General features: G+C 41.3%; 2 protein-coding genes across 7 annotated transcripts in view; one reads left to right on the forward strand and one right to left on the reverse strand.

Moving 5' to 3' along the window:
• Positions 1-12962, forward strand: part of bmpr1bb (bone morphogenetic protein receptor, type IBb) — a 68562-nt gene extending 55600 nt beyond the window's left edge. For all 5 annotated transcript variants that reach the window (XM_047805167.1, XM_047805165.1, XM_047805164.1 and 2 more), the window contains 10 exons: positions 4163-4322; positions 5836-5938; positions 6046-6148; positions 7707-7803; positions 8238-8376; positions 8754-8946; positions 9027-9324; positions 9932-10107; positions 10368-10498; positions 10946-12962. In XM_047805167.1, the coding sequence (XP_047661123.1) occupies positions 4180-4322; positions 5836-5938; positions 6046-6148; positions 7707-7803; positions 8238-8376; positions 8754-8946; positions 9027-9324; positions 9932-10107; positions 10368-10498; positions 10946-11071 (1509 nt within the window). In that variant the 5' untranslated portion in view covers positions 4163-4179 and the 3' untranslated portion in view covers positions 11072-12962. The remainder of the gene's footprint in view (positions 1-4162; positions 4323-5835; positions 5939-6045; positions 6149-7706; positions 7804-8237; positions 8377-8753; positions 8947-9026; positions 9325-9931; positions 10108-10367; positions 10499-10945) is intronic.
• A 738-nt stretch (positions 12963-13700) lies between these two features.
• unc5cb (unc-5 netrin receptor Cb) overlaps positions 13701-25681 on the reverse strand; it is a 143330-nt gene continuing 131349 nt past the window's right edge. For both annotated transcript variants that reach the window (XM_027139723.2, XM_027139724.2), the window contains 5 exons: positions 23094-23327; positions 21925-22074; positions 21558-21722; positions 18188-18366; positions 13701-16187 (listed from right to left, as the gene is read on the reverse strand). In XM_027139723.2, coding sequence (XP_026995524.1) covers positions 16028-16187; positions 18188-18366; positions 21558-21722; positions 21925-22074; positions 23094-23327 — 888 coding nt within the window. In that variant the 3' untranslated portion in view covers positions 13701-16027. The remainder of the gene's footprint in view (positions 16188-18187; positions 18367-21557; positions 21723-21924; positions 22075-23093; positions 23328-25681) is intronic.

Below are 25681 nucleotides of genomic sequence, written 5' to 3' on the forward strand. Positions count from 1 at the left end.
CTCGAATACGTGCAGTGTGTTTTTCCCGTTTCTGTTTTTTGTTTGAAACTCGACTGTGGACGTCTTCGAAAAAAGATCCATCATCAGTTTTGCTGTGATAGGATCTGCCGTGTGTTGTCAGAAAGATTCATGCCCGTGTTTAGTTGACGCCGTGCCGAGTTGTGTGCGTGTACCACATCAATCTGTGTGTTTTTCTTTTCTGAGTTTGTGTGTCCCGGCTGTGAGTCGGGTTTCTGTCCAACCTTGCCTGGATGTCCTCGCTGATCTCAGCGGGTTTTTAGGTGTGTGTACGAGAGTGCACTGAGCTGATGGACAGATCGAAAGTGCTTTGGTGCTCTGAATATGAAACCTTGGCCTTGGGCGCAATCCGTCCACTACTCATTGTGCTCTGCTGCTAATCACTGGCTTTTCTATGATCTCGGCTTCCTGGCTTATTTTTCCTCAGGTTTCTATTTTTTTTGTTTGGTTTTCTTTCAAGTTGTATGATGGATTAACCTATTAACCTACTACATTTATTTTAAAACTCCTAGTCTATATTGTATTTATCTCTATTATTAGCAATCTAAGTAAGAATTATGGCTATACAGTACACATGCTTTTTAGAACCAATCGTCTTGAGTAAAGGTGAGTGTAAGAGACGGTAGGAACGTCACACACCAGTTTCACTTCATTTTGCTGTACGGTGACAGAAAGGTTATTATTAATGCTTGTATTTCACATTTGTATTAAGAAATGGCTTTTACTCTGTTTTTGGAGTCCCCATGAAGACCTGTTCAAAGACAGAGTAAAGTGCTTTACCCACAGAGCAACTTAAAATGCTCAGCAGTGTGTGCAAAGCTGTTTTGTGGTGGAAGTGGCGTTGCCTTGGTACGTTGATTAACCACAAGACTAATGGTACAGATCATCCTCCAGCCCTCAGGGACTGTGTGTGTGTGTGTGTGTGTGTGTGTGTGTGTGTGTGTGTGTGTGTGTGTGTGTGTGTGTGTGTGTGTGTGTGTGTGTGTGTGTGTGTGTGTGTGTGTGTGTGTGTGTGTGACCTCTCTCCCCTCTCTCTCTCTCTCTCTCTCTCTCTCTCTCTCTCTTTTCATGTGATTCAGACATGAAGAATGATTCAGTTCATTTCCAAGATTATAAAATAATTTAATAAAAGGCGGAGACTATAAGGTCATAATTTTTAATCTTATTATGAAAGGATCTTCAGATCCAACACCTATGTCAGGATGTGCTATCAATTATTTTTAATGTATTTCAAAAACGAAGCACTTGATTCATTTATGACAAATGAGACTGAGTGTTCAAGTGAGAGAAAGAGAAAGAGGGGCCCTCGGTCGAAGGTGCTGGAGTAAAGCGGTGGAGCTGCAGCCTTTGTGAGGCCCTGCTGTGTTTACGTCTTCCAAGGTCTTTAAAAGGCCTTCCTGACAGTGCGGGTGTTATTAATGGCTACACTCTCGGCTCAGTTCCGGGCAGGCCTGCCTGTAGGGCTAGAAGTCTAACCACACCCTCACTATGGCCCTTCATTTCCCCTTTTCCGGCCTCTTAATACGGAACCAGGCCAGAGATCAGCACCTAACCCCATATCACAATGAAAGCACCAGCAACCATCTATCACAAGCTAAGTAAATGCGGAGAGGTGGGTTTACATGACGTGTGAAGGGGCTGTGTGAGTTCTTAATGGAGGAAAATTAGAGAATAAACAGCATGTTAAAGGTGGAGATTTATGTAGCTTTTAACTCCATTACACCGAGGGCACTCTTTTAAAGACAGGATTCCTTTTATTTCTTTTCTGTTTTTGTTCAGAACTATCAATCCAACTAACCTTACTTGCCACTGAGAAAGTTTTGATACAGTCTTTGTGACAACGTTTGCTTGCCCAAAACATACAGGAACTTTCATCTCAACAGGCGAGCTCAGCGCCATCTGGCCGTGTATCGCCACGCCACCTCCCATGTCAGCACGACACGGAGTGTTCTCTTTAAAGATACACACCAGCCATGTGGTGCCAGTGCCTGACTCATTTACAAATTACTCGCCCACTCTCAACACTAACAAGCTGTTCTGCCTAATGCACACTCTGTGCACTGCAACTGTTGATATTAGACTGGGGAGTTTTTTCAAGTGTGATGAAGGTGTTGAGATAGACCATGATGATGTTTACCTGGATGATCAGGGTGTCTGTTTCCCAAAAGTACACTCAGTCTCACGGTCCAGAGTCAAATCAAATCACTGCTAAATTATTGATGTACAAAGTGAATTACGGATGTAATATGTGATATTTTTAACCAAAATCTATTGGTACACCTTTAGTTTAAGTATCGCAAAAAATCTTAGTCGATTTTTTTCAGCGGAGAGCTGTTGCAAAAATATCGGACATAATTTAGCGCAGCAAAAAAAAAAATTTTTTTGCAGATGATCTGCGCTCTTCTCTTCAGACCACAGACTATTTCCACTCGGTAATGGAAGTTTCATATCATTATATCTATACCTAAAAGGAAATGGTCAGAGTTCCTGGAGACAGACAACGATGCAGAAGTTTATTACTGTAGATAATTTGTATGCTTTCATTATTAATATTTCTTAGGGCTGAGAATAATTTTGCCATGAGAGATGTAAGTTGTTTGGCTGGAAAGTTTTATTTACATAATTTTGTTTTTATGTCTTTTTATTTTATGCCCTTCCACTTTGTGAGTGTTGACCATGAGCATTGCGTTTGTGAAACAAAGCTTCTTTCATTTAAAATTTTTTTTTGCTGTTATTTATTCAAGATGCCAGTATTTTGTAGTTCTTTTGTGTGTGTGTGTGTGTGTGTGTGTGTGTGTGTGTGTGTGTGTGTGTGTGTGTGTGTGTGTGTGTGTGTCAGGATGAAGTAGTGGCAGATCTGTTTGTGCACAGTGTAATGGTGAAATAAACGACTGTGTCTGAGAGCTACTGAGAGGCAGTGGATCAATGTTGGCTTAGTTTCAGCCATGCCATCTGATTTATGTCCTACAATAAGTGAGTGTGAATAGCAGTCTGGGGGTATGCCTGTGGCTTGCAGTGTCTCCTCACACACACACACACACACACACACACACACACACACACACACACACACACACACACACACACACACACACACACACACACACACACACACACACACACGTGCGGTCGATCTTTTGATCAATCTTTTACTACGCTGTCATCGAACTAGGGTCCTCTGAGAGGTGTCAGGCCACTTGCTGAGTCTATTTATATGTAATATCTATCAACAAACTCACTAAAGAGCTTCCTTACACCGCGCATTCAGACTCCTATGTCCGACATTAGACGATCTATTTTAGCACGTTACGTCTGCACAGACGACTAGACGTAATTATTGCCGCTCGGATAATCTTTCATGCTGTTTAACACCCTGGTTCACAAATATTTATCTTCGAAAACTGCAACGACGTTTTTTTTGCGATAGATTTGTTCTGAAACATTCACCGCTCACAAACAAAGGCTGTGGTTAGAAGTTCACACACGCAGCATCGTAATACAGCTTGTTACAAAAGTGATTGTCCCCCCGATCCTTTTTTTTTAATGGAATATAAGACCTCTTCAAAGCCATCCAATACAGGCAGCCGTAGTGTAATATATACGAGCAGAGCTTTTGCTTTCCTCTGTGGTCAACGTCTGTTATTCTATCACAGCCAAACTCCATTAGACTCTAGGTAGCACTCACATAACCCCGTTTTAAATGCCTGCCTGTATGGACGTGATCATTTGTATTCCCTGAAGCTGCGGTTATAATAACGACTAACCATCGAATCTGTCTATTGAACAAATTGTCTGGAATTGTGGAATGTCGAGGTGCTATATAAAGTAGCACTTTAGAAAAGAAGCAGTGTACAAAGATACACACACACACACACACACACACACACACACACACACACACACACACACACACACACACACACTGTTCATGTGGAGCACAAAAAGACCTTTCTTCCTGATTGTGTGCTCTGATTCGGGGCAGGTACACAGAGCCACAGGTCTGACTTTCATAAACACAGCAGCACTGTACAAGTTTCTGCCACGACAAACACGCAAGAAAGCTTAATTTACGGTGTGAGCACAACACACACTGATTTACCTCATGTGATTTGTTGGACTCGTTAAAATATTTTGCTCTCTGCAGCGAACGTGCTGGACGCAATGCTGTTGAGGAATTCCGGGAAGGTGACGCTGGATAGCCGAAAGGAGGACGGTAGGAGCTCGGTGCCTGTGGTTCCTGAGAGGACTCTGTGGTGTCACTGTTACCACCACTGTCCAGAGGACTCTGTTAACAACACCTGCAGGTTAGATCCACATCTGTACATTCCTCAGTACAGTAGAGTTTCTGTACCGACCTGCAGCTGGCGGTTTAGACGCATATTCCACTACAGCCATTGGTTTTTGTTTTTTTTTAATTGCTGTATCACTAACAAGTATTCCAACCTATTTCTTTAATGTTCAGCAAAACTATTTGTATATAAAGATTTCTTATTGTGTTTAAATGAAAACAATTTGTATAATTGAGCAAGTACAAATATCCAGTTCCATATTCCACTTCCACCAGGATACAGAAACGGGGTACTCGTGTCATAGGACTTGACTCGAGTCAGACTTGAGTCGCAAATTTGAGACTTGCGACTTGCTTGACAAATATATATATATTAAAAAAAAAAAAGACTGGACTTGACTTTGACTTGACATTCATGACTTGAGACTAGACATATATGTTGCAGAGATGGGGGACTCGAGTCATATGACATGACTCAAGTCTGACTTACAGTGAGGGCCTTTATACACCTGGTCACTTCGTGTGTTGTCTCTGATCCGATAGCTATCTGATTTGTTAAAACTGTTCCATTTAACATCAGGCCACATAAATGCATCTCGGCGAATCGGATATCAATCCGATCTTTCTACTCCCGCCCAATATGCAAATACCTCATTTCCGGGGTAATTTTACCTCATTTCCGGGGTAATTGAAATGGAACATGCTTTGGTGTATGCGGTTGCTACAAAAAACAGCATTTACTGTTTGCTGCATTTTCGCTGGCAGCAGCAGTGCATTTTAAGACCCAACGAGACACCTGGGTGAAAGATCGGAGACAGCGCTGGTGGGAAAACATATTTGTTTCTGGTGCGATGCCCGACTTACGAGTCACCTGCTATTGACTTACTTCCGTTTGGGATGAGTTTAGCGCTGACGTATGTGGCTTAAACAACCACATGCATTTACACCTGACCAGTTTCATCTGAAACGCGTCCCAGACCACCTCCTGAAGCGGTTTGAGTGATCGGATTTATATCCATCTCAAAACCGTTTCGGAGGGCATTTAGACCTGGTCTCTTTACCATCGGATAGCTATTGGATCACAGAAAACACGTGAAGTGACCAGGTGTAAAAACCCCCCTAAGTCGCAAGTTTGAGACTTGACTTTGACTTGACATTCATGACTCGAGACTTACTTGTGACTTGCACGTGTGTGACTTACTCCCACCTCTGCCAGAATATAGTATTAAAGATGCTCTTTTCATCTTTGACCTTTATATGTGTTTCCTATTAAAACTCCATCCGCAACACCTGTGTGTACTTTTGCTTCAGTCAGATATTTTTAACCGAATCGATCTGCCTATTACATTTTATCCATGGCCATGAGGTTTCCTGGGCAGCGCACATATATACACACAAGATAAATATAATTTAATTCAGTATCAATTCAGTACCACTGATTTCAGTAACTCAGATCAGCTCTGGTGTTTCGATGCAGGTGATGATGCTGACGACGGATTAAACTGTGTTAACTGTGCCGTTGTTTACAGAACTGATGGCTACTGCTTCACCATGGTGGAGGAGGAAGAGGGCGGCCCCCCAACACTCACCTCAGGCTGTTTGGGTTTGGTGGGCTCTGAATTTCAGTGCAGGGTGAGGAAGCACTTTTGGAATTTTTATTCTGTTTCTTAGTCCACAGGTTTTTTTTTTTTTGCTCCTTCAAAATCAATAAAAAAAAGTTCAATTTTTTTTTTCTTCAGGATACTGGGAATTCCCGTTTGAGGAGGGCGCTGGAGTGCTGTACCGACCAGGACTACTGCAACCGAGACCTTCACCCAACCTTGCCGCCTATTAACACCCCAAGTAAGGCTTCATGAAATAGTGTAGCACATCATAGTCCTAATCAGACCCTTTAAGTCCTCGTGTTCTTTGCTGATGTTGCTAAGATGCAGGGAGCAATACTGTAAAAGTGAGCATTTAGGACAGTATTGAAAGCTTAATGCCATTCCACATCATTCACAAAGTCTGGATCTGCCATGTTGGTCTTAGCTAATAATAATTATCAGAGAGCAATGCAGAGAATACTGAAACCATAATAAGAGTGGATATCTTAAACACATTTAAGAACCATAATAAAAAAAAAGGACACACAAAATCCCTTCGGCTCTGTTCTCAGGGGCACACGTAAATATGGAGCAAGACCACAAGTGCACAGTTTGGGATAGAAAGAACACAAGGTTTAAGATAACATCTTGCCAAAGTCATCAAACGCTGTGCTTCTTGCGTTACGTATGTGATTTGAAATTGTACTGAACAAGACTATATCAGAGTAACAGACATATCTATTAACAGACTATTGTGTTTTTACACACACACACACACACACACACACACACACACACACACACACACACACACACACCAGCAGGTATTGAAACACGCTCCCGATCCTGTGTCTCAGTGACTCTGAACGCTGATGTCCTGCTCCTGCCTGATGGTTTGTGACAGGTTAAACTGTTACAAACCGCACATTTTAGGCTGTGATGAGTTGAGTGCATGGAGGGAGGGGTGGCAGATGAACCAGTCGTTCGTCTTTGCTTGTTCTTTCACTCTGTAATGAAAAGGACAGCCAGGCTCCAGGGAGCGCTTGGGTTTCCAACCTCAGCACCAAGCAGCTATCTGTCCATCTATCACACTGTGAGACATCCCAGCTCTCACATTCTGACTGTGTAGAGGGGTGGCTGAAAGGATGGGTGGCTGGTTGTGTGTATGAGAGAACAAGGGTGCACTATTTCTGTAGTGATGACACTGGAGACATGGGGACAAATTAATCAGAGTTAGAAGGACAACTTACTTCCTGAGAAGAAGTAGGAGTAGTAGAAGAAGTCTGTCCACCCTGCATGCAGATGACTGGTGCAGATATGTGCAGCAGTGTGTTGCATTGAGTTTCTGTATGAGTGTGTGTGTGTGTGTGTGTGTGTGTGTGTGTGTGTGTGTGTGTGTGTGTGTGTGTGTGTGTGAACGGGGTCTGCTTGCACCCCTGACAGGCAGGAGCTTGGCAGTAAAGCTAGAGTCCCAGAGAGCAGAACCTTGGGGCTTCAGTGGTGTCGTCAGGTAGAAACCTGATCCCATTGCTGCAGGAAGGGGATGTGATCGATCACGACTCAGTTTCCAATCCGCACATTCTGCACAAGCATGCGCACACACACACACACAAACACACACATACACACACACACATGCACACACACGCGCACACACACAGACAAAACTGATCTCTTGTATAAGAATAGAATAGAATGAAGAACTCGGCATATAGAGTGACTAAAATGCTTTTTTCCCCTCTCTCTCTCTCTCTCTCTCTCTCTCTCTCTCTCTCTCTCTCTCTCTCTCTCTCTCTCTCTCTCTCGCTCCTCTGCAGACTACGTGGACAACAGCATCCACCAGATGGCTCTGTTCATCTCCATAGCAGTGTGCAGCATTATCCTCATCTTTATCATTGTGTTCTGTTACTTCAGGTAAATGCCTGTGAAAAGTAATAATAAGGAAACGAACATCGTGTCTGTAGTCATTGAACGCATCACAAAATCTTTTACAATACACTACCAGTAGATTTTTTAACATAAAGTGTTGCCCACTTACAAATCTTAACTGAATTTTAAATGAGTGCTTTATTAAAGACAGGGTCACTGGAAAGTTAGATTAAAGACTGATAGATGGTGTTTAAGGTGTTACATGGTACATGCATGGTTGCATTTCTAGCCTAATTGTGATTCATTTTAGGGTATATAAAATGTGCCCGTTTCATATTTTTTTAATTAGAGCACCATTTAAACATTTATGTAGCTAATTAGATCAGTAAAACATAATCAGTTAATTACTTCATAAATACTGGTAATAAAAGTAAAGTAATTTTATCCATGAAATGTCGCTGACAATGTATGCATTTTAGGTACAAGCGGCAAGAGCTGAGGCCTCGGTATACTATAGGTTTGGAGCAGGATGAGACATACATCCCTCCAGGAGAGTCTCTGAAGGACCTGATCGAGCAGTCGCAAAGTTCAGGCAGTGGCTCAGGACTTCCCCTGCTGGTGAGAAACATGAACTGCACCTGTATGTGAATGCAGTGACTGTCCAGAGGCCTTGAACAATGTACCAGTAGCCATATATCTAACTGAAATAGTATGCTTACGCTCTATACATAATAATCCATGATATTACAAAAAAATTCAAATGAAAATCTGGAAAAGCAAAATTTCTGTACTAGTTTGCAAATTAGCAAGACCAGATCAAGTCATTCTTGCAGTGTTTGGTTAGACTGTATGGTTATCACACTGTGTGTTATCGTATCATTCCACTGCAATTTTGAGCACAATAAAATCTGTGCCATGTTGTCTAAGATCATAGCTGCTAATTGAGTTTAATCCACCGATCAGCTGTAAGACTCGGCCTGTTCTCGGCTCTGCAGGTGCAGCGCACCATAGCTAAGCAGATCCAGATGGTGAAGCAGATCGGAAAGGGACGCTACGGGGAGGTGTGGATGGGACGCTGGAGAGGTGAAAGGGTGGCTGTCAAGGTGTTCTTCACCACTGAGGAGGCCAGCTGGTTCAGAGAGACCGAGATTTACCAGACCGTCCTCATGAGGCATGAGAATATACTAGGTAAAGTAGTTTGTTTGACAGGGCTTTATATAAATATGTCGCAGTTCATAAGGAAATACGTAATAAATTCTGTTCCTCAGGCTTCATTGCAGCAGACATAAAGGGAACAGGTTCATGGACGCAGCTCTACCTGATCACAGACTACCACGAGAGCGGCTCTCTGTACGACTACCTCAAATCCACCACGCTAGATACACGGGCGCTCCTACGACTGGCGTACTCAGCCGTCTCAGGGCTCTGCCACCTGCACACTGAGATATTTGGCACACAGGGCAAGCCAGCCATCGCCCACCGTGACCTCAAGAGTAAGAACATTCTGGTGAAGAAGAACGGCACATGTTGCATCGCCGACCTCGGCCTAGCCGTCAAGTTCATAAGGTACACGATTCGATGGGACAGAGAGGAAACATTACTTCACCATGGGGAAATTTGAGAAAGTAAAAGAGCAGTGGCAGTGGAGAGCAGCTGTAATTTCCATGAGTCACGTTTCAGTCATTTTCGTAACTCTAAATGACTAAACGACTTAAACGATCTTCCATCAACTTTTTTTTTTATACTTTTTTTAACAGCTATAGTACAAGTATGCAAATATTACACAAACAAAAACACTGACAGTAACTCATTTTTTTTTTATGATTGCAAGATACCACAATCATTTTAGAAAAAAGGTACATTCTGTCCTTCAGCTATGTTGGTTAATTAACTGTATAACTTTCTAAAAAACAGTGTTAAAATGCTGTTATGTAACAGAAGAAGGCATCGTGTACAACAGGAACGTATTTCCCTCACAGTTTTTCATGGTTTTACACTATGCATTTGAAAAAGGTGGAAGTTGAAAGTTGCAGATGAAAGTGCTCTTATTTTAAAACTAATCTGGAAACACAGACTAACTCTGCGATTTTACAGAATGTATTGTTTAAAATACTTTGAATTAAGTAATGTTGTTTGACAAGTTTTTTAAGCCCTGTTACCTCTGTTTTCACAGTGACACCAATGAGGTAGACATTCCTCCTAACACACGAGTGGGCACCAAGCGCTATATGCCCCCAGAGGTACTGGACGAAACCCTGAATTGCAATCACTTTCAGTCCTACATCATGGCTGACATGTACAGCTTTGGCCTGATCCTGTGGGAGATCGCCAGGAGATGTGTGTCAGGAGGTCAGTGTGAAGCAGTCTATAATACTGATCATTGCAAAAATTCTAATTCTAATTTTATCATTAAATCAGGATTTTTACATAAGATTTTAGATTATTATTATTATTATTATTATTATTATTATTATTATTATTATTATTATTATTATTATTATTATTATTATCACACAGTAGTGTCAGCCCTAGGTAAACATGGTATTATAAATCATACATAACCCATGTTTGTCTCTGTGTTAATGGACATGACTGTGTGATTTGCACAGGGATTGTGGAGGAGTATCAGTTGCCTTACCATGACCAGGTACCTACGGACCCGTCCTATGAAGATATGAGAGGAGTGGTGTGTATAAAGAGACAGCGTCCCTCTTTTGCCAACCGCTGGGCAAGCGATGAGGTACTTATTATCCGAGCAACGTCCCTATCCTCTTTCCTCCCGTCTCCTCAATTATTCTTTATTATAATTATAATTAAGTGAATTATAGCCTCATATTAAGTGTAGGGCTTGAACAAAGCCCACAGATGAGTCACAAACATTACAAGGAGGCTTTTATGTTTTTTAGCTCAGGGTCGTCATCATCGTCATTTATATTTGTATCACTTGTACAGTCACATATGATCCTACATTTATATAATATCATATTATTATGATGTGTATTAATATACATATATTTTATAAATGAGATCCTTTGAGGTCTCAGCCCTAATCCAGTAATCCAGCTCTACTATACAGATGTGCATGAAACTGCAGGTGTGCAAGATTAGAGATTAATTATTAAACTGTCCAAATGAAGCATTGAAAAGTTTATTTGGGGTGTGTGTGTGTGTGTGTGTGTGTGTGTAGTGCTTGAGACAGATGGGCAAGCTGATGAGTGAATGCTGGGCGCATAACCCAGGCTCCCGCCTCACCGCCCTCAGGGTGAAGAAAACTCTGGCTAAAATGTCTGAGTCGCAGGACATTAAACTGTGAGGGACGCTCAGATCGCTCCAACAGACTCAGAGAAAAGTGGTGGAGGTGGGACAGCCGTCTCACTCCTCTCCGCTCCAGGCCGAGCGACAGGCTCCCGGCGGCCTCATTCTGCTTTCTGTGAAAGCAACCAGCCAGCAGAGCACAGGACAGGTTGCCCCCCCTGCTGGTGCATACTAGAGAAATCCTCCTCCCATGCTGACACCCGGGACAGACGGGACACGGAGCACTGCCCGTCGCACCCTCACCTACAGCCTTTTATTTCATGTCACACCTTTCTGCTATGGTTCTGTCGCCTTTTTTTATTTAATGTTGTTTTATCATTTTCACTGAAAGGTAAGATATGCTTTGATGAAAAAGGTTGAAAAAACTAAGGTCATAAAATAATTTCCTATATTTTTGTCCTTCCATTTCACTGATATTAACAAGAGGGTTATGACAGATATCATATCACAGTACTTGAAGACTGGAGACATAGTGTATATATACAGTATATATTTCCTTGCAGTTCATGTGACATCACACTGTATAATCACCGTATACAATACAATACTTGATATTGACTTATCTTCCCTATAATGACAAATTCTGGAGAAACATTCTGTGATCCTTTAACGCACCCAGACACTTCGCTTCTGTCCTCTCTGATGCACTCAAGAATAGCGAGCGAAATTTTCTAGGGTGTCTGGAAAGTCAGGGTCCAGCGGGAACATGTAGAGCAAAAACCATAATACGAGGCATAAAGGTGCATAAGACACATGTTGTAAATAATAAATATAAAATTAACTATTTTACTCTCATAGGACTTTTCAGACACTCTGAATCAGGAAAATTTGCCAGTCTGTTTTATTGGCTAAATCAAAGTACTGTTAATCATCTTCCGAAGTGTGAAAAATGACAAGGCCGAAACACAAGGAAATATTATGTTCGCTGGATTTTAAAAAAACTCTCAGACACTCAACTACTGTGACTAACAGTGGAGTCGGTCAGTATTACCGAGGTACGGACTGTTCGTACTCTAGTTCAGTGTAAATGTGCATTGTGATGCAATATAATTTAATATCACTACATTACCCAGCCCTACGCTTTTATTGAGGTTAATTAAAGTAACGATGCAGACGATACCTACTGTAGGCATTTTTGTTACCTTTCAGGCCATTTGTGTTTGCCCTGTACATAACTGTAACCCAAAATATGAATGTAAATAGTGATATCGAAATGTATTGTTAATTATGGATTGACTAAGAATTATTTTTTTTTGTGTTTCCATTAAGGGACTCTGTTTTGGTTTGTGTCTTATTTAACATGTACATTTATTATGTGAATTATAACGGCGAACTGACTGAAAGACAACACGGCAACAGTTGTGAAAGTTTTGTCAGCTTTGTTTCACTCTTTAAATGTCTAGTTAGGGGTGTTTCTCCCGTTCCTGTAGGAAGGCTTGGTGGACCTGCTGGTTGTTTGAAGGCAGAGATGATCACGTCATGGTTACGGTGTTCATCAGTGTTCCAGTGTCCTCCAGGGTTAAAAGGAACATCAGATCTGAGGATGTTCATCTGGCATCGCTTGGCACTAGATATGCCTGCTTCGTAACAGCCTCTTGTGTCACTGTGTGATGGGCAGGAAACTGTGTGGTTTTTATGCATAGCAGAGGTCTATGAACCGGGCTGTTTTCAACCATGACTGATGACGTTTTCTTCCACCTGGATCTCATTAGGTAAATGTACACACTGTGATTGGCAAATACCTCAGTGCACGAGCTGTATTGTTGGCCACAGGTTTGCTGTAAAATTACACGTATGTGTATTTCTCCTCTTCACCAGTATGTATGTAAATGGAGTATGTATCAGGTTAACATTCCCATTCCCCTTTAATAAAATGTTTAAAAGTCCTACATCCGTGTCCTTTCCTGTAACCTCAATCATGCTCCCAGGTCAAAGTACTGCAAGTCACATTGACCAGAAATAATGTGTCTTATTGCTGAAAGGAAGAAAAAATCTACTCTAGACTGCTTTTTTTTTTCCCTCGGAAGGATGGCTAATTATAATCAGAGTAAATACCCGCAGCCGGAGCTTGTGAAATGTGCCGCAAAATACGCAATAACAAGAAAGATTAAAAGCACTGTTTTGGGCCAAGCAGTGAGCAAGACAAATGTCGTCCATGGATATTAAAATAACAGCACAAAGCCTGGAGCTTAGAAAATGAAAAGTGCCAATATTCACAGAATGTGAACAGTTGCTTTATCATTGAGAGGGGAACTTTTGCTGTAACTATGCAGACTAATGAAATGTTTACTTTAATAAAGCACATATTTGAAAGCAGCACTGAATTTTGAAATGAGTGTTGAATATCAAAGGGGCGCTGATGGGTGGTTTGGTGTGTGTGTGTGTGTGTGTGTGTGTGTGTGTGTGTGTGTGTGTGTGTGTGTGTGTGTGTGTGTGTGTGTGTGTGAAGGATATAGAGAATAAAGAAACACTACCCCTTGTAGTGTTAACAACTGTTAGATGATCCGCTGTGTTACAGGAATCCAACTGGAGCCACTGTACATCATGTGACAGCATCAGGATGCTCAGGCATAATGTGAGAGAGAAAAAAAACCCTTCATAACAAATCACAGGAGGTGAGACCTGAGTTCAGTGTTGCATATAAATATAATTTATTACTTGTTTAAAAATTCTTTCTTACATTTTGTACAGAAATTTCACAGAGGAGATGCAAGCTTTTTGTTTGGTTCTTTTTTTTGTTTGTATGTTTGTTTGTATGTTTTTGCAAATTACATCATGAACGTGCCATAAAAGAATAAGTAACATCCTCACTATAAATATAATAATCCAGAGCTATGGGTACTATGGAACGCAACAGCTAGAGCTTTGTATGCATGTACAATTCAGGGTTCTATTTATTTATTTATTTTAAAGAAAGGATGCAGAAGTTGCATAGACAGCTTTAGAAATTTGGACACCAAAAATGAAATGAGCGGCGGGGGGGAGGATGGAGACGCTGGAAGAGGAGACTGCAAAATACACTGCGCAGAGGGAGACATGCACTCTCATCAATCTGCTCTCTAATGTACAGCAGCACTGCCTCGGCTTAAATCACAACAGAGTCACCATGAAGACTTAAACCGCAAGCTGAAAGTGAAAAATCAAACAGCATGGCTGTTCACCTCCCGGCTACGTCCAATACCACGGAGCAGAAAAAGGTCAAAACCACATAGTAAATAAAACTAAAAGGATTCACAGGATTCACTAGCGAAATGAACCAGTTGAAAGGTTGCTATAGTTACCAGGCGTGTGTTACCGTACCGTGTTTAGTTACCGGACAATATCAGGATAATACTGCTATATAAGGGGAAAATAAAAATCTCTACTTTACTAATTAAACAAACTGCTAGCAGCTGAATTCATGTTAATTGAAATTAACACAATTATTTTTATTCTATTTTAACAGAATTCATCACAGTTCCTCCCTTTTAGTCTTAAATAATTAAACGTTTAGGGCATTAACGACAAAGGTGTTTATTTCTACAAAATAGTTTTTGCTGTGATTCTTATGATACATTGCTGTGTATCGTATAAATGGCTTTAAGTATATGAGATGATATATTTCAGTCATATCGCCCTCAAATGGTATTCTGGACGTAGCCAAGGTGTCCACAATACAATTCACTGTGATAATCTGTATTCTTATTAGTCTTTATAATAATAATAATAATAATAATAATAATAATAATAATAACAGTAATAATAAGATATAATAAAATTATTATTATTACTGATATTATTACTGTTATTATTATTATTATTATTAAATAAATTCTTTTTGATATGGTTTAGTGCATTAGTATGTGGTTTTAGACAAAAACTGTGACCAAATCCATAACCAGTCTGTGGCTTTTTTCCCCTCTCTGTGCCTGTTTTCCTGATTTCCTTCATCAAGGTCAGATTTCTCCCCGCAGACTAAAACAGAGAACACAGGCCCAGTAAAGGCGAGAAAGGTTTATAAAACCTCCAAAAGCATGACCTTGGTTTAAAAAAAAAATAGCAAGCATTTGGATGCTATTTTTTCTGTTTTTCATGTCTCGATTAAAGTTGCGATTAACTACAGAGCACAAATGCAACCGAATGCGATTAATCCAAAAATAAGAACCAGAGAACAATAACACTGTTAAACTTTACACGTACAATGGTCTTGAATGCTTATTTACAAGCTGCATATTTTTGAAAATTTGTAGTTTCAGAAAATGCCCACTGGGTGGCACTGTAAAAAAATACATACACGGCAGACAATACAGGATTTGTTTCTTAAAAAAAAGTTAGAAAGGGAAAAATACATAATGGGACGCTGCATGAGGGAAAATAGTAATAAATGAGTATAAATAAAGGCAATATTAAATATCATCATCATCATCATCATCATAAAGGGAACATTTTTATCAATTGTATCTATTTTAATGCAAAAGCGTTAATTACTGACACGGATTGATGGCACTCAAGAGGTTTCGATGCTTTTGATTTCTCTTAACTGGGGCCTTGCCTTAACACACACTTGCACACCCTTAAACATACAAACATCAGTCACTGTCTGTTACTGATTATCCCATATGTCAGAGAAAAAAGTGGACTAAGTCCAATATCTGGACAGCAGAAGTCGTGCGTTTCCTAAGAAACTGATTTGACAAATAGTTTAAAAAAAAAAGAAAACTGGAACCTGAAAGAAAATGAAAACAAACTGTACCAGGAAGTGTACAGACAGGGCTTAAAGTACAATTTGTCCTGAATATTCTTCCTTCGAATCCTCGTTAGCGTTAGTGAGTTGCCGCTCGACTCCCCCTGCGTAGGGCTGTGAGGGAAAAGCCACCGTGCCCGTGTGTCCCACTGCAGTGTTCCAGTCCTCTGCTCTCCTTCCCCCAGTTATTCACCCATCACTTCTTCAGTCATCCACTGTGGTTGATGGGCATCAGTGCTCGGTTGCCATGGGTACAATGTTCTCATGGCGACCCATCTCCTCTAGCACGGCAGCCAATCGGTTCAAGTTGCCGTCGGGGAAGTGCTGGGCTTCCCATAGATCCAAAATCACACCAGTTGGACTGGACTTGGTGGCAAAGTAGTTTAGGTACCTAGAGAAAGAGAGAGAGAGAGAGAGAGAGAGAGAGAGAGAGAGAGAGAGAGAGAGAGAGAGAGAGAGAGAGAGAGAGAGAGAGAGAGAGTATAACGTATATTTTCATTTAATACATAATAGAATAAAAGTTTTTTCTTTTATAATTCACCATTTATTTTAATAGTAAAGCACTCATTCTGATATGCTCTCGTTTCCATAGTAACAGCTCATTCACAGGGGCTTGTACTGTGGACAATCTGTCTGAACTAAGGATATAGTAATACTAATTATGTGCTATTATTTCACAAAGAAAAACGTTTAATAATTGATGGGGTGATGTTTTCAGAAAGGAGAAGACTGGGGAGTCTCCAGTGTCAGCAGGTTTTCTGAGGGCAGAGGCAGTTTTGCAGTTATTCCCTCTCAGGACGTTTCAACACATTGAACATAACTATAAACTGATAAAAAGCACGACGTGTTTCTCATTAATAAATTAATCATTGTAATTATTGGCATTGTTGTTAAAAACAAAACCCATTGAGTTTGTTTGTTAAACCATTAGGAAAATCCATGCATTTTATTCCTGAAGTATTAATCTGCAGAGATTTCTTTTTAATAGCCAAGCATGCAAGTGATTTTTGCTAAATCATCTTGAAAAAAAAAATAGCATTAAAATGTGACCGGTTTCTTTATTGTTTTTCCTCTAATTAGCATATTGAGCATGATTGGTCCAAAATTGTGGTTTAGTGACAAACTGAGCTCTGCAAACTCAGCAAACTGACCTCATGCTGATATACAGTATGATGCTCACAGCACCTAAACATGGCATTTCTGAGCACTATAAACAAGGGTGTTGATAAATGTATAATTAGACAGTGATTATGTTATTTTATCATCTCCGCCTCCATTTTGACAGTATCCTGTTTTCCTTGGAGAAGGAGAAGGAGAAGGAGAAGGAGAGAGACAGGAAGCAGATAGAGAAAAATCAAGAAAAGGAGGAGAAGGGGAGGGCCTTCCACGCCTTATGGACACACACAAAACACACACACACACACACTCACACACACCACTGGCCTGGGCTCCTGCTGCTGTGGAAGATAAGACGTCTCCTGCTGAGATGTGAACTCAATAACTGAAAACACAGTTTGCACTTCTCACACAAGCTGTCAAACATGGGGGAGAGAGAGAGGGAGTGAAAGAGAGAAGGAGAGAAAGAGAGAGAGAAAGAGAGGGAGTGAAAGGGAAAGAGAGAGGGAGTGAAAGAGAGAAGGAGAGAGGGAGTGAAAGGGAAAGAGAGAGAGAGAGTGAGTGAAAGGGAAAGAGAGAGAGAAAGAGAGAGGGAGTGAAAGAGAGAGGGAGAGAGAAAGAGAGGGAGTGAAAGGGAAAGAGAGAGAGAAAGAGAGAGGGAGTGAAAGAGAGAGGGAGAGAGAAAGAGAGGGAGTGAAAGGGAAAGAGAGAGAGAAAGAGAGAGGGAGTGAAAGAGAGAGAAAGAGAAGGAGTGAAAGAGAGAGGGAGTGAAAGAGAGGGAGAGAAAGAGAGAGGGAGTGAAAGAGAGGGAGTGAAACAGCTAGGGAGTGAAAGAGAGGGAGAGAAAGTGAGTGAGAGAAATACAGAGAAAGAGAAGGAGTGAAAGAGAAAGAGAGAGAGAGAAGGAGTAAAAGAGAGAGGGAGTGAAAGAGAGGGAGAGAAGGAGTGAAAGAGAGAGAGAGAAAGAGAGAGGGAGAGAAAGAGAAGGAGTGAAAGTGAAAGATAGAGAGAAAGAGAGAAGGAGTGAAAGAGAGGGAGAGAAAGAGAGAAGGAGTGAAAGAGAGAGGGAGTGAAACAGCTAGGGAGTGAAAGAGAGGGAGAGAAAGCGAGAATGAGAGAAATGGAGAGGGAGAGAGAAAGAAAGCATTGCTGCAGGAGAACACAGGAATTTAGTCACACATTTTTGTTTGCGCCTTTGGCTTTTCTCACAGCAAACACACATTGTGAACACACACATTGTGAACACACACATTGTGAACACACACTGCGGCTGACCTGTCCAGGCTGAGTTTGTGTGCCAGCATCCTCCAGTCGTTGCCGCGGGTCTGAGGGGCGTCCAGGCTGCTGCACAGTTTCTGCCGGATGGAGGGAGGGATGCGGAAGGCGTTAGGGCCCACTAGTGTGGTGATGTTACTCGCCGGATCCAGCAGAGATGTATCAATACACTGTGAGTCCTGCAGGGGGCGACAGAGACACAGTGCAAGTCAGTAGCTGACACTTTCTGCTTTCATCTTTATTTTGAATAGATTCATTTATTGTGTGTGTGTGTGTGTGTGTGTGTGTGTGTGTGTGTGTGTGTGTGTGTGTGTGTGTGTGTGTGTGTGTGTGTTTGTGCATGCATTAGATGTTCCTCAAACGTGTTTTAACACCACTTTAGGATCTAATATAAAACACTGGAAATATATTTCCACACATTAGCAGCCACAGGTATTAATTACTAGTTTAATTGCAGTTCTATGGACACTTTTGGCTGAATTTTCATTTTTCCTAAATGCGGATGATATCAACAGGTAAATAATTGAATAAAATAAATGTAATTAAAGTACAAATAGAAAAGCTGTAATTAAATTCAGGAAAACTAGAAAAAAATCTTCTTTATTAAAGTCTTTACCTAGCTATTGGCTACAGATTATACTGCAGGAAAAACACCAAATCAGCAGAGTTACAGAACAGGGCAGGATATTTTAGGAGTTCGCTAACATTAGTGAACATAAACTGTTTAATAAAAAAAAATTAATACATTCAGACCATAAACAAAATGTTTACAGAAACTACACCAAATATTACTGTTGATTATATATGGATATGTTCCACAGCACAAGGTTTAAATGTCCTCTCAAAGACAGTGTGTGACCAGAGTTACAATAACAACAGCACGAGATACAAAACCTGAACTCTATCCCTCAAATTCAAGTGTTATTTGTAGAAAGATGAGGTTTCTGTATCATGATGAAGTGATGTATTGTTTCGTTTTGGTTTCACTCCAGGGGTCTCTGCTACAGCCTGATTCATACACAGATTTACACTCAGTCGCTCTGAGAAAGCACCTGAAAGGATCTTCTGACATTTTTGTGCAGGCTGTCAATCAAATCAGAAGTGGTAGAGGGTCGAAAGGTAGATGTAACAGAGACAGTGTTTATTGGTGCTATAATAGAGATGACAGATGCTTTGCTTCTTCACCTTGGCAGTGTTAGCAAAATGCTCTAAAATGTAGTTAGGTAACATTTAGACCACATATGCTATGTAAATAGTCTAATAGGGAAAACAGACACAGGCGAGCTTGTTATAATGCTCTTTTCTCGCTCGGAAAAATGGAAGAAGTAGTCTGAGCCGACCTAATTAAACTAGTGAGGCTATTGCGAATTTTTGAAATAATAGGATTATCACGGGTCTAAAAAAAACACTTAGATGCTACAAAGCACACCTTTAACTAACCATTAATTGCAATTATATTGCAGCTGCTGAATTCTCTATTCTAATTGGTCAGAAGGTGTTGATTAATTCTCAGTCCGTGCCACAAGGCAAATTTCCATTTGTGTGCTCATTTTAAAACAGAGTGAACACTTTCTCGGTTACATAATAAACTGGGATTGTTCTGTGAGAGAGAGAGAAGGGGAAGCTGCTGATGTAGCCGATATCGTGGAAAACTTGTTTGACTGCTGGCAAATTGTCGTTATAGAAGAGGACTCAAACTTCAGGATGTTAACAGTAGCTCGGCTTTGCATCAGTCTGCATCACACCACACCATAACTTCACGATCTGTTCTTGTAGTTTTTTTTCTTCTTTAATATTATTCCTGAACACGGCATAAGAAACAGTTCCGCTAGGATAACTTACAGGGGAAAAAAACGTATCTCCAACTAACTGACAAGTAAAACATAACTTCTAATCTGTTAGACAGCTGATAGGAACAGAGGCTTGTATTTTCAGATATATTTACTGAGTAGAAATCTTGTGTACTTTGGCATAACACATTCGCGGTAGAGATTATGTTATGAATTAATCATTTATCCCGGAAGATTCGATTGTTTGTTAAGTCATCGTTGCAGCATGGCATGTTGAATATTGAGACAGAGCAGCTGTTTTTGGCAGCCGCAGCCTGCAGGAGGTCCTGTGGGAACCAGGCAGTGAAAGTCAACACCACTTGAAAATATGCAATCTCCCAGCTCTCAGGACTTAATGACAATTAGCCAAGTGCCCAGTCACTCATGGAGGTCCTCTCGGGAGTGGAGAGAGAGAGAGGGAGAGGGAGAGAGAGAGAGAGGGAGGAAGAGAGAAATCAGATGGCCTGCCATCAGGAGAGACACGGCAACGGCGAGTGCAATCAAACAGTGTGTAATTCTCTTCAGAGCGATGTGCAGGAAGATGTCCGCACCTTCATCACTCCACTCTGTTGCGCACAGATGTCAGCAACAGGGACAGGAGGCTGATTAGCCTTCATCGCACAAAGAGCTGCTTCGAGTTTAGCTGAAAGAATCGACATGGTGCAAACACGATGCTGAGGCTACTAAAACACCCGCTCTAATTGTGCATCCAAAGTCATCTGTCGCACAAACATCTCGTGTCTGTGAGACTCAAACGACTGTCAAAATCCCAGCGTCCTGCTGTGCGTGCATGCGAGCGAGACATCAAGTCCTTTTTTTAAAATCCTAATCTCTGTTCTGACTGTGCTGTCTGTCACCGCAGCACGTTGAAGCATCCAGAGTTTCACAGTTTATAGCAGAAGGCGTGACCTTGCTTAAATAAGTAAGTAAGCAAATAAATAAATAAATAAATAAATAAATAAATAAATAAATAAATAAATACATAAATAAATAAATGGAAACACTGGAACAAACCCAGAGGCAGAACTGACAGTGTTTTGGCACAGACCGTTCCTTAACACTCGTGAGATGTGCATGTTTGTTTGTTTTTTAAATATAATACTATATTTTTAAATCATGGACCAATTTCCCTGATGCTTTACTGATTAATGGTATTTTTTATTTTTTATTTATTTATTTTTTTAGGTCTATAAGCTTATTTACTGTGCTGATGTTTTACTCCGAACTTAACCCAAGGTGTGTTTCTTGTATCAAATTTGACCTCGTCACCATCGTCGCCTTTAGCTTGATCATAACGTATCAGAATGTCTTTAAAGCCGTGTGGCTTTCTTTGGACGATCCCACATGGACATGTTAAAGATCTGCACGTCTCGTGTCCACGTCTCACCTGATTATTCCCTTTAGTTCGGTTTCACTTTACACTGCAGTGTCTCGAAGGTCTCGAGAGTTATTTGGCTTAAAATTTACATCCAAATGATTCGGGTTGATGTTGTTTTAGATCTTATAGAAATTAAAGCGAGTTGAACGGCTGTGTCACTGACCTCCGACAGCGTGGTATTGAGCTGGAAGATCTGGCCCTCGCCTTCCACCTGGCGCACACAGAGTTTACAGGCCAGCTCCAACGTAGCAGCACTGAAGCGCTCCAGAGTAAAGGTGCAGTGCAGGTTCCTCTGAGAACCACTCCACACCTGCTGAAACGCCAACTCCTGCACAGAAGGTCAGAGAGTACTGCATATACGTTGTATTTCACTCTGTGTTTTATATTACACTTCTCTCTATAAAGGAAATCTCTCGGTTGGTAGCAGCAGTAACTCACGCTCACAGTATTCAGTGTGCTTATAAGACCATGTGTGGAAAAGCTAGAATAAATTCTCCACATCTGATATTATTTCTATTTCATTTGCAGACCTGGTACTTGGCTAGCAGTTTGCTCTTCCACTGCGTGTGTGGGACGTCATGCAGCGACAAACGCAGGTTGTGGGTGCTGTCCTTAAAGTTCAGGGTCTTTGGTTCGTCCAGGAGCTTCCCACCCATCTGCTTCTCCATCTGCAGCACCTCCTATAGGACACACACACACACACACACACACACACACACACACACACACACACACACACACACACAGTTAGCTCCTAATTACACATAGCACATTTTAGACACACCGCCATTGTTTCTGCAGCTCTTTGTGATTCTTTACTCCACAAACATACACCATATTTGCTTCCTTTATTTTTAGACTGGTTTGAGTCGAGCGAGACAGGACAGAAGAGCGATAAAAGGCGTGAATGAGATTTTCCGAGTTCTCCGCGCGTGAGAACAGTTGGCTGATGGACTTTCTATTCAAATGAATGCGTCTCTCTGCAGAATGGAAGCGAGCCTGTAGCCTCCTACCACTCATCTGTGCTCTCCCACACACACACACAACTCTCTCCCTCTCACACACACACACACACACACACACACACACACACACACACCAGTTATAAGCAAACACAACACAACATATGCATATCTGTTACATAATTTGTACACATGCACACCATCACCCACACTCAACACCCCCCACACACACTACACACACCCACAAATTAGCACATGCAGCAAACAACTACAATAACTGTACAGATGTATACACACACATACACATGCACACCACATGTACCCCCCCCCCACAAATTAGCATATAGAACAGCAAACAACTAAAATAGCTGCACATATGTACACACACACACACACACACACACACACACACACGAATGTGTACACAGTCACGTGTATTCATATAACTATGCATACATCCAAAGAGGTACGTATGTGTATAAAACACACACACACACACACACACAAATAAATACTTATAATACACTGGGGTAAATTGTAATTATGTTTATGTTTTATTGACCACTAACCTTAATCACAGTAACACACCATTTCTCTACTCCTAACATTACAGGTCTATGATGATTTATGCTAATAACATACAGTACTGTGTGTTGGTTATTGTGCTGTTTTACAGGTGTGTGTGTGTGTGTGTGTGTGTGGAAGTGGGAATCCTGACTCATGAGGGTCAGACTCACTTTGAGGGCGTCCTGCGTGTCATCCAGGCAGTACACTCGGATGTTGTACTCCAGGGCGGTGCAGCTGACAGGACCGAACACGGCCAGCTTCAGTCTTTTGGTGGTGGCCGCGCTCACTGACTGACCCACTAAGCAGTACGTCCCCAGCGTCTCGGTCAGGATGTGACACGCCTCTTCATCCATCTGAATGTAGCAGGGTGTGGTGAAGTTCTCCTCCCCCACTACCACCACGTCCTGCAAACACACACACAGCAAAGACAATTTAGTAAGTGTGGAGCAGCTAACCTATGATTAATGTTAACTTTGTGTTTGTTAGGAAACTTAAATTGTCACATGTAACAAAACAACATTTTTGGGTTTCCTGTTAACTAGAACATGATGGCAAATCCATATCCGGGGTTCTGCTTCGAAATGAAAGACGGAAAAGAAGTAAACACAATTTTTCTTTTTCCTGAAACATAAATAGGCTAATAAGATGATAACAAAAAAAAAAAGAGAGAGAGAGAATATTTTTTCATACAATTATTGAAAGAGATATCCTTGTTTCATGAAACGAAGCCAAATATGCACAAAGCCACGAGGAAAACGCTGTTTTCATGAAAGATATGACAAAAAAAAGGGAATAAGCATATGCAGAAATACAGAAATTCAAATATTCTGGAATTGCAGCGTTGCCTTATTTTATCCTCTTGCTATTTTAAGGAGTATTTCAGGCACTAATGGCAGTCCAAACTCTTCTTGCTACTAGCTAGCCAGTAATTGCTGGCACAGCTCTGATTCATCCACAGTATTCATTACATTTTGTCATAAATCGAAGCTAAAATGATGTGGAAAAAGAAATACATAAAATAAGCTGAAGTAGTTATCGTTTTAAAACAGAAGCATCTTGTTTACATTAGAACATTTGTGTAGAGCTTCACGTGGTCAGACTGATTTGTAAAGCAGCTGTAGAGTTCAGACCCCACACCGTTAACCCCTGTAATGTCACTTCTCTCGGCGTCTCGCTCCTTCTTTCGTTACGACCGTCCGAGGCGTCGGATCTCGAGCCGAGCCTCTTCTCTCTATTAGTTATAATTCGGGCGCTTCTGCGGGCTTCTCGTTGTCATTAATTTCATCCCATTATGAGCGAGAAAGAGAGAAAAGGAATTAAAATACTTTATTGTCAGCTTGGCCATTAAACAGCAGCATTATGACTGGTCATTAGCCTCTGTAACGGGTCCTGGGGGAGCGGCGGATTGCACAGCGTTAGCAAGATAATGAGGAAACAGCACAGGGAAACTGGGCTAATGCCTTCCAGAACTGATTTATTTACCCAAGCCCTTAGTCAATCCATCATGATGCTCGTTTAAAAAAAAAGACAGAGAGAAAGTTGAAAAAGCACTTTTTAAGCCTAATTAAAGCCTTATTTTAATTGCTTAATATAAAGCTTTGCACAAAAGACATTTTCTGTCAAGTGGTCAGCGGTGCGTCATGGGAGAAAAGCTCATACGCATTTCTCACACATACGCCTATGCGTGCGCTGCGAGAAATATGCGTTTTGTCACAGTGAAGCATATGCATTTTGTCAGGCCGAACCTGCGAGAGGGATATTTATTATCAGCATATGTGCCTGCATTTCTGTCTGAACCACAAAAGCACAAAACCACGGCCGTGAACTCCATCTCAACTCGCCCGGCCGCCACCAGCGGATATCCCTCGCAGTGAGATCTAATCAATAGCCATTTCTTTGTTTAAAGTGTTGAAACGCACATTTGGTTTTATCGCTCGTGCCACAACATCAACATCCATCAGCGTCACACCGCCATGATGTATGCTTATTCAAAAAAAAAAAGAGGAAAATCCCCTCAGCTGCAGTGTCTCTCCAGTGTCAGGCTGAGCTGTTTTGCAGAATCGAGCGTGTTTTGGAACGATGGAGCGTATGGAGGATTTATGGCATTGTGAGAGAAATGGACTTTGTGGAGTGAGTAATCTACTGCTCAGTGAAGCGAGTGCAACAGCAGTCCCTGTAGACTGAGCTCCTTAACCCTCTCTCTCTCTCTCTCTCTCTCTCTCGCACTGTCTCTCCATCTGAGCTCTGCCCTTAATCACTCTCTCCCCAGTGACTCCACCATTCTTCTCTCCTCTCCTCTCCTTTATTCCATAGCTTCCTCTCATGTCCTGCTTTGTCCCCTCCGTCCCCCGTGTCTATTTCTCACCGCAGTCGTTATACACCATTTCATCATATCTTTCTCAGCGGATTAAAGAATGCGATATTCATTTCAAATCTTGCGGCAGGACTCCACCGACTGGAAGATACAATCTTTTTTGGGATCTATAAACATCACCTGGTGTTTCTGCAGTCTCTATATGTTCAGATCCTGACTGACAGGAGTGGAACACGATGGAACACAATTGCTGTTGTAGCTCATCCACCTCAGCATTTGATGCCTTGAGCTGCTTTTCTGCTCAACACGGCTGTAAAAGGTTGTAACTTTAGTTATTGTGGACTTCCTGTTAATATTCGGACCTCCTTCTTCAACAAGCCTTTTTGTTTCTGCTTTGTTTTTTTTTTAATTTCATTTATTTCTCAAACTCGTATTTTTTCCCTC

The sequence above is a fragment of the Tachysurus fulvidraco genome, chromosome 20, assembly GCF_022655615.1.
Source record: "Tachysurus fulvidraco isolate hzauxx_2018 chromosome 20, HZAU_PFXX_2.0, whole genome shotgun sequence".
Taxonomy (NCBI): domain Eukaryota; kingdom Metazoa; phylum Chordata; class Actinopteri; order Siluriformes; family Bagridae; genus Tachysurus; species Tachysurus fulvidraco.